At 35.2% G+C, this 9958-nt stretch overlaps 1 protein-coding gene across 1 annotated transcript in view; it reads left to right on the forward strand.

The window, feature by feature from the left end:
* Positions 1–9686, forward strand: part of ZSWIM2 (zinc finger SWIM-type containing 2) — a 32218-nt gene extending 22532 nt beyond the window's left edge. The window contains exons 8-9 of the mRNA XM_032418566.1: positions 7808–7961; positions 8874–9686. Of these exons, the coding sequence (XP_032274457.1) occupies positions 7808–7961; positions 8874–9686 (967 nt within the window). The remainder of the gene's footprint in view (positions 1–7807; positions 7962–8873) is intronic.
* Positions 9687–9958: the final 272 nt, after the last annotated feature.

Below are 9958 nucleotides of genomic sequence, written 5' to 3' on the forward strand. Positions count from 1 at the left end.
TATCTAGAAAGATGTTGTTACTGCCAATGTCTGAGAAATTACTGTCTGTGCTCTTTTCTGCGATTTTTATGGTTTCAGGTCTCACATTTAGGCCTTTAATCCACTTTGAGTTGACTTTTGTATATGGTGTAAAAGTTTGGTCCAGTTTCATTCTTTTGCATATATATAGCTGTCCAGTTATCCAGACACCATTTATCAAAGAGACTTTTTTCCAGTGCATATTCTTGCCTTCTTTGTTGAAGATTAATTGGCCATATAATTGTGGGTTTATTTCCAGATTTTCTATTCTGTTCCATTGTCTAATTTTCTGCCAGTACCGTACTGTGTTGATTACTACAGCTTTGTAATACAACTTGAAATCTGGAATTGTGATACCTCTAGCTTCTTTTTCAAGATTGCTTTGGCTATTCAGGGCCTTTTGTGGTTCCATTCAAATTTTAGGATTGTTTGTTCTAATTCTGTGAAAAATGATGTTGATATTTTTATATATCTATAAAAATCTAGAAAAATACATTAAGTCTATAGATTGCTTTGGGTAGTATGGACATTTTAACAATATTTGTTCTTCCATGAGCATGGAATGTCTTTCCATTTGTTGTGTCATCTTCAATTTCTTTCATCAATGTTTTATAGTTTTCACCTCCTGATTAAGTTTATTCCTAGGTATTTTGTTATTTTTGGTGCAATTTTAAATGGGATTTTTCTTAAATTTTCTTTCTGCTGCTTCATTATTAGTGTATAGAAATGCAACAGATTTCTACATGATTTTGTATCCTGTGACCTTACTGAATTCATTTATTGGTTCTAATAGTTTTTTGGTGGAGACTCTAGGGTTTTCTACATATAGTATCTTGTCATCTGCAAATAGCAAAAGTTTTATTTCTTCCTTACCTGTTTGGATGCCTTTTATTTGTTCTTCTTATTTGATTGCTGTAGCTAGGACTGTCAGTACTTTGTTGAATAAAAGTAATGAGAGTGAACATACTTTTTTATTATTTTTCATTTAAGAGAGAGAGAGAACATGAGTGGGGAGAGAGGCAGAGGGAGAGGGAGAAGCAGACTCCCCTGCTGAACAGGGAGCCTGACATGGCTCGATCCCAGGACCCGGAGATCATGACCTGAGCCAAAGGCAGACACGTAACCATCTGAGCAACCCAGGCACCCCAAGAGGGAACATCCTTGTCTTGTTCCTGGGGAAAAGGTCACAGTTTTTCACCAGTGAGTTTGATGTTAGGTGTGAGTTTTTCATATATGACCTTTATTATGTTGAGATACGTTTCCTCTAAACCTACTTTGTTGAGAGCTTTTATTATAAATGGATGTTATACTTTGTCAAATGCTTTTTCTGTATATATTGAAATGATCATATGATTTTTATCCTTCATTTTGTTGATGTGGTATATGATGTTGATTGACTTGCAAATATTAAACCATTCTTGCATCCCAGGAATAAATCCTACCTGAGCATGGTGAATAATCTTTGTAATGTATTGTTGCATGTGGTTTGCTAATATTTTGTTGAGAACTTTTGCATCTATATTCATCAGGGATATTGGCCTGTAGTGTTTTTTTGTAGTGACACTGTCCGGTTTTGGTATCATGGTAATGCTGGCCTTGTAGAATGAATTTGGGAGCTTTCCTTCCTCTTCTATCTTTTGGAATATTTTGAGAAGAATAGATGTTAACTCTTCTTTAAATGTTTGGTAAAATTCACCTGTGAAGCCATGCTGTCCTGGACTTTTGTTTTTGTGTAGTTTTTTTTTTTATTACTAATTCAATTTCATTGCTAGCAATTGGTCTGTTCAAATTTTCTATTTCTTCCTGATTTAGTTATGGGATGTTATATGTTTCTACAAATTTATCCACTTCTTAGGTTGTCCAATTTGTTGGCATACAATTTTTCATAATATTCTCTTATAATTTTTTGTATTTCTGTGGTGTTGGTTGTTATTTCTCCTCTATCATTTCTGATTTAGAGTCTTTTTTTTTTATGAGTCCAGCTAAGTTTATTGATTTTGTTGATCTTTTCAAAGAACGAGCTCCTAGTTTATTGATCTGTTCTGTTGTTTCTTTAGCTTCTATTTTGCTCATGTCTGTTCTGATCTTTATTATTTATTTCCTTCTCCAGGTTTGGGATTTTATCTGTTCTTCTTTTTCTAGCTTCTTTAGATATAATGTTAGGTTGTTTATTTGAGATGTTTCTTGTTTCTTGAGGTAGGCCTGTATTGCTACAACCTTCCCTTTTGGAACAGCTTTTGCTGCATCCCAAAGATTTTGGACCATTGTGTTTTCATTTTTCTCCATGTATTTTTTTAATTTCCTCTTTGACTTCTTGGGTAACTGATTCCTTGTTTAATAGCATATTATTTAACCTCCATGTATTTGTGTTTTTTCCAGATTTTTTCTGTGGTTGATTTCTAGTTTCATAGTGTTGTGGTCAGAAAAGATGCATGGTAGACTTCAATCTTTTTTAATTTGTTGAGATCTGTTTTGTGGCCTAATTTGTGATCTGTTCTGAAGAATGTTCCATATGCGCTTGGAAAGAATGTGTGTTCTGCTGTTTTAGAATGAAATGTTCTGAATATATCTGTTAGATCCATCTGACCCAATGTGTTATTCAAAGCTACTGTTTCCTTGTTGATTTTCTGTTTGGATGATCTATCCATTGATGTACGTGAGGTGTTAAAGTCCCCTAACATTATTGTATTACTACCAATTATTTCCTTTATGTTTGTTATTAGCTGCCCTATGCATTTGGTTGCTCCCATGTTGGGTGCATAAATATTTATAATTGTTATATATTCTTGTTGGATTTTTCCCTTTATGATTATATAGTGTCCTTTGTCTCTTATCACAGTCTTTGTTTTAAAGTCTATTTTGTCTGATATAAGTGTTACTATTCTGGCTTTATTTTCACTTACATTTGCATGATAAATACTTTTCCATCCCTTCACTTTCAATCTGCATGTGTCTTTAGGTCTGAAATGAATCTCTTGTAGGCAGCATATAGTTCTTGCTTTATTATCCATTCCATCACCCTATGTCTTTTGATTGGAGCATTGTGTCCAAAGTAATTATTGAAGGTATGTATTGCCATTTTTTAACTTGTTTTATGTTTGTTTTTGTAGTTCTTCTCTGTTCATTTGTAATCTTGCTCTCTCCTCTCACGGTTTGCTGGCTTTTTTTTAGTGATATACTTGGATTCGATTCTCTTTATGGTTTGCATATCTATTACCAATTTTTATTTGTGGTTACCATTAAATTTATATATAACATCTTATGCATATAGCAGTCTATATTAAGTTGGTGGTCACTTAAGTTTCAACCCATTCTCAATGCACTAAATTTTTACTTCTCTCCCTTCCACATTTTAGGGGTATAGTGTCATAATTTGCATCCTTTTATTTTGTGAATTCCTTGGCTGATATTTATAGATATACTTAAATTTACTGCATTTGTGCTTCCTACTTTTCTTACTCCTGCTTATGGCCTTTCCTTTCTACTCAAGGAGTCCCCTTTAACATTTCATGTAGGTCTAGTTTAGTGGTGATGAATTCTTTTAACTTTTGTTTATCTGGAAAATTCTTTATCTCTTCTATTCTGGATGATACCTTGCTGGATAGAGTATTCTTGGCTGCAGATTTTTTTCTTTTACCACTTTGAATATATTATGCCACTTACTCTGGCCTGCAAAGTTTCTGCTGAAAAATTAGCTCATAGCCTTATGGGGATTCCTTTATATTCTTTCTTTTCTCTTGCTGCTTTTAAAATTATTTCTCTTTATCACTACTTTTTGCTACTTTAATTACTATGTGTCTTGATGTGGACCTCCTTCGGTTGATTTTGTTGGGGATTCTCTGTGCCTCCTGGATCTAGTTTTCTGTTTCCTCCCCCAGATTCAGGAAGTTTTCAGCTATTATTTCTTCAAATAAATTTTCTGCCTTTTTTTCTCTCTCTTCTCCTTTTGAGATCCCTATAATGTGAATGTTATTACAATTGATGGTGTCACTGAGTTCCCTTTGTCTATTTTCATTTTTTATTATTATTTTTCTTTCTCCTGTTCAGCTTGATTGCTTTCTATTACTCTGTCCTCTGGATCACTGACCTATTCTTCTGCTTTCTCTAGTCAATTTATTCGCTCCAGTGTATTTTTAATTTCAGTTATTGAACTCTTCATCTCTATTGGTTCTTTTTTATGCTTTCTATCTCTTTGTTGACAGTTCTCACTGAAGTCCTTCACTCTTTTCTCAAGTCCAGTGGTATCTTTATGACCATTACTTTAAATTATCTATCAGGCATATTACTAATCTCCATTTCATTTAGCTCTCTTGCTGTGATTTTCTGTTCTTTCATTTGGGGCATATTCCTTTATCTCCTCATTTTGTCTAACTCTATGTGTCTGTTTCTAAGTGTTAAGAAAGTCAGTTACATCTCCTATATTGAAAGTAGTGGCCTTATGAAAAAGAGGTCCTGTGGTTCCCTGTAGTGCGATGTCCCATGTTCACCACAACCTGGCACTTCAGGGGTATCTCCTATGTGATTGCATGTACCCTATGTTGTGGCTGAGTTGCACTTGTTTTCAGTCCAGTCATCTGCAGTGGTCTGTCTGTTGTGGGTAGGGTTTGTTCCTATATTATTAGTGGGCTAGTCTGGGGCTTCCTTGAGCTTGAGTTGAGTGAGACCAGGCTTTTGCCAGAATTGCATAGCACTGAACTGCATGGTATTTTCCCCGTTTTTATCTCCTGGGAGGCTTTTGTTGTTGGGCATGGCCTGCAGTCAGACCACAGGTCTGCCCCAGCCCACTGCTGGGGCCCAGTAAAACTGGTGTGTATGGTTACTTTCTCCTCTCCCTGGGGCAGGAGTCACTTTGGAGTGGTGCCATCCCCTATCAGGGCTGCTTATACCCTGCCAGGCTTGTGGTCCCTCTTTGGATGAACTCTTGCCAAGGGCTTGTTGGAGGAGGTGAATCCCCAGAGAACACAGGGGCAGGGTGCTGCTGTTAGCAAGGTAGGTGAAGAGTGTTGATGCTGTACCAGTTTCAACACATGTCTATGCATTTAGCTGGGAGGTAGGGGAGGGAAATGATGTCCACCAGCTGTTTGGTTCTTGGAATAGTCTCCCAAAGATCCCTGCCTTTCCAGCACATGCTCAGAGATTAGTAAATGCATCTTCTTCCTGTATATCCAGTTTTTTAAACTGCTGTTTCTATGCTGATCTCAGTGCGACTGTTTGTTTTGCTCTCCCTTTTAGGGTGGAGACTCAGTTTCTTATCCCCTCTGCCTCTCCCAGAACTAAGCCTACTGATTTTTAAAGTTCCAGTTGTTAAGCCCTACTGATTGTAAGGACTCATGTAGTTAGGTCCCTTTTGTTTTCAAAGCCAGATGTTATGGGGATTTGTCTTCCTAGTGCAGATCCCCCATGCCTGCAGTGCCTAGTTTGGGGTCTGGTCCTCGCCCATCTCCACACTGTTGGCATCCTTCCTCCTGCAGATAATCTCACAGGTCGTTTGGCTCCCCACTTGCATCTCTTCCCTCCTTACCCTCTTTAGTATAGACTGTTCTCTCATTTAGATGTTGGAAGTCTGTTCTGCCAGTCTTTAGGTCATTTTCTGGGTTATTTAACCTGATGTAAGTGTTATCTAAATGTACACATGGGATAAGATCAGCCTAGGATACTCCTACTCTGCCATCTTCCCCAGAAGTGAAGAAATACATTTTGTAAGGCTATAGCTGTCACAGTGATTCCTCTGATGGATCTGGGCAAAGTAAATTGAAAACCTTCTGGGAAAAATTCACCATTCTAGATGCTATTAAGAACATTATTCATGGGAAGAGGTCATAATATTAACATTAACTAGAGTTGTGAAGAAGTTGATTCCAATCCTCACAGATGACTTTAAGGGGTTCAAGATTTCAGTGAAGGAAGTAACTGCAGGTGTGGTGGAAATAACAAGAGAAATAAAATTAGAAGTGGAGCCTGAAGATGTGACTGAATTGCTGTAATCTCATGATAAAACTTTAATGGATGAGGAGTTGCTTCTTATGAATGAGCAAAGAAAGTGGTGATAGAATCTTGAGATAGAATCTACTCCTGGTGAAGATGCTGTGAAAATTGTTGGAATGACAACAAAAGATTTAGAATATTACATAAACTTAGTTGATAAAGTAGCTGTAGGGTTTAAGAGTATTGACAAATTTTGGGATCCGTGGGTGGCTCAGTTGCTGGAGCATTCAACTCTTGATTTTGGCTCAGGTCATGATCTCAGGGTCCTGAGATGGAGCCCTGTGTTGGGCTCTGTGCTCAGTAGGGAGTCTGCTTGAGATTCTCTCTCTCCCTCTCTCTCTCTCCCTCTGCTCCTCACCTTACTAACTCTCTCTCTTTCCCTCTCTCTCTCTGGAATAAGTAAATAAATCTTAAAAAAAAAAAAGACTATTGACAAATTTTGAAGGAAGTTCTTCTGTGGGTAAAATGTAATCAAACAGCATCACATGCTACAGAAAGGAAATGTTACTTGATGAGGTAAACTTCATTGTTATCTTATTTTAAGAAATTGCTACAGCCATCCCAGCCTTCAACAACCAGTACCCTGATCAGTCAGCAGTCATTAACATTGGGGCAAGACCAGCAAAATATTACAACTCACTGAAAGCTCAAATAATGTTAGCATTTTTTAACAGTAAGGCATCTTTAGTTAAAGTATGTACATTACGGGGCACCTGGGTGGCTCAGTCAGTTAAGTGACTGCCTTGGCCTCAGGTCATGATCCCAGAGTCCTGGGATCGAGCCCCACATCGGGCTCCCTGCTCCATGGGGAGTCTGCTTCTCCCTCTCCCTCTGCCTGCTGCTACCCCTGCTTGTATTCTCTCTCTGTCAAATAAATAAAATCTTTAAAAAAAAATAAAGTATGTACATTGCTTTTTCAGACATAATGTTATTGCACACTTAATAGACTACAGTATAATGTAAACATAACTTTTATTTGCACTAGGAAACCAAAAAATTCACTTGACTTGCTTTATTGTGATACTTTATTGTGGTGGTCTGGAACCAAGCCCACAATATCTCCGAGGTAGTCCGGTATTTGAATTTTGTTCTGAATGACTTTTGAATAATAGGAATGTGTCTAACCTTTTACCAAGTTTTGTTTTTAATATTTGTTTTATCTGTTTTTTCAGTTATTAATGGCATCACATAGCAGTTAATTTACATTAATCTTAGTTTTGTTGGTTGGTACTTTTGGTACAAAAATGGGGCTGGTACTTTTACAATCACATTAACATAGTCTAACAATACTAAAGTAGTAAGCATGTACCCCAAGGGAGAATGAGTTTCCTCATAGATTCTCATCTACCAATTTATCACAGTAGCCTAGAATATTTAATGTGGCTTACCACGCACCTTACACCCTACCAGATGGCATCATGATTCAGGTTGTATTTTTCTAAACACAAGGAATAAGTGTTGGCTTAGACTGAAATAATTTGAGTATATGGTTCTCATTAAAATTTTGTTCTTATTTCATAGACATTAAAAAGTGCAAATCAAAAAATTTTAGTTTAGTGTTTTTATTTGAAATGACTAAATTTTGTTATTTATGAAGTTGATGTTGAAATTGGGTTCATCTTGTTCAGCATCAATATAATTGATTTATTTGACTTTATAATGTATGAGATTTCTTACCTTCAGTTCAAAAAATATTGGATTCATTTACATTATTTATATGGAGGTTATTTACCTGTGCTACTGATTACTACCTGATCTATAATCACGTATAAACATTAATGTCTTTCTGCTCATTCTCATTCAGCCAAGTTTACACACCAAAACAAGTGGTGAAGTCACTGCCTCTTTCACTGATTACAAAGAATAGTAAGCTGCTTGCTCCAGGCTATCAGTGTCGACTTTGTTTGAAGGCATTTCGTCTGGGTCAACATACAAGATTGCTACCATGTACTCACAAGGTAGAAGTCATATCATGTTAGTTTAACTTTCTTTATAGGGCCAGTTTTTACAAATGAATCGTCAATTTAAGTCTCTACTTTCACTTTTTAGTTGTATTATGTGCAGAGATGTTCATATTGAACAGTATGTGTAGAAGAGCTGCAGCAGAGACTATTGCGAAGGCAGCTCTGTCCCCTATGGATGGATTTCTATTGATTAGGACTCATTTCTGTATATGCTATCCAGGAAAGATAAAATGGCTCTTCAAGTTAGATTATTTTATCTATCTTATCTACTTTCATTACCCATACAAAGAAAAAGCTTATAGAATAATGTGTTTTTGTGATCCTTTGGATGAAACAGAAATGTTTAATTTGACGTAGTTAATTATTATTTCAAATGAATTCACTGGAATTAAAGTCTAATGTTCAATCACTATATAGTTGGTAACCAGTTTTTTTCTGAAATAAAGTTACTTTAAATAAATATTTAGCTTTAGAGTCACCTTTACTTAAAAAGTCTGTTTGTTTTCTTCCCAAGAACGTGATTTGTTATTTTATACCTTACCATCATCAGATCCGTTTCCAACTCTAGTTGGTTATGACTGTTTTTATTATTTAATAAATTTCATTCATTAGAAAGCAACAGTAAAATTAATAGCTTGAATAAGTAGTGGGATTTAACAAGATTACAAAAATGATATCCATAGAAGCCTTTCCATTTTAATGTTGAAAATGGAGATCAGTCCATAACCCATTCCATTTTCGTCTTCAAAATATTTCCATAAAACTTGATAAATTATAATTATCTTCCATTCTTGCTAAATAGTTTTAATAGTAACACAATAATGCAACTGGGAAAAATTTACATAGATGTATACATTATAAACAAGATAATTATATCTCTGATTAATTTATAACCTTTTTTTTAAGTTTCATAGGAAATGTATTGACAGTTGGTTATTCTACGAGTGCAATTCATGCCCTATTGATGGACAAGTTATATATAACCCTTTAATCTGGAAAGATACGGCAGTAAATGGACACACACATCAATCCATTTCAAACACAAACATCACTCATCTGTCAAAACAGGAAGAACCAGAACTTTTTATTCCTGGTACTGGATTAGTCTTAAAACAAAATAGAGTTGGAATTTTACCTAGCATACCTCAACATAATTCTGAAAAGTTGAATACACCTGAAAGTCCAACAGATACCTATCAGAATATAACAATAGATGATCTATTCTCTATCAAGTTAGATGATTCAAACTCAAGAAAATTAATCTATGAATATAAAATTAGCCAACATTTCCCCAGGTATCTTCAAGATTTACCAACTGGATCCTTTGGAAAAATGTCATCTCAAACATTTCTTCCTTCTATTGCTCACAAGAATATTATATGTCTCACTGGAATGGAAAGCCCATGTATCAGTGAAAAATACCACACTGGTCAAAGTCAGAAGATGGCCAAAGACTGTAAACATATTAACCACAATCAAAAGAAGACTTCTGGTACTAGAATAAGAGAAAACAAGAAGAGATCAAATACTTTACTTACAGAAGATTTAAATCTTATTGTCAATTGGGGTACAACTAAAATTAGTTTGTCTAAAAGATATAATAATTGTATGGGAAAAATTAGACAAAAATGTAGTAATCTGTCAAGAAAGCCTGAATCTCATCCTTTAAATACAAAAAATCCTGAGCTATCTTTAATATTGGAAGGAGTTCAGTTATGAAGATGTATTTTTTATTAACATCAGAAAATATTTGAATATTGAACATAAAAATGTTTTATTTGTAGAACATAAACACTGTATACTCCTGACAAATGTATATAGAATTCTTTGTTGTCATTTTGCCTACTTGTCTGTGAATGACTAACTACTCTTAAAAGAAATGACCCCATTCTCTATAAGACTTAAAGCATTAGGTGTTTTGATGAGTATGTTCAGGATGTTGTTAATTATGAATAATTTTTAGAAATTTTATTTCATACTGACTAAATTAT

This window comes from Phoca vitulina, unplaced genomic scaffold, assembly GCF_004348235.1.
Source record: "Phoca vitulina isolate PV1807 unplaced genomic scaffold, GSC_HSeal_1.0 scaffold1, whole genome shotgun sequence".
Classification (NCBI taxonomy): domain Eukaryota; kingdom Metazoa; phylum Chordata; class Mammalia; order Carnivora; family Phocidae; genus Phoca; species Phoca vitulina.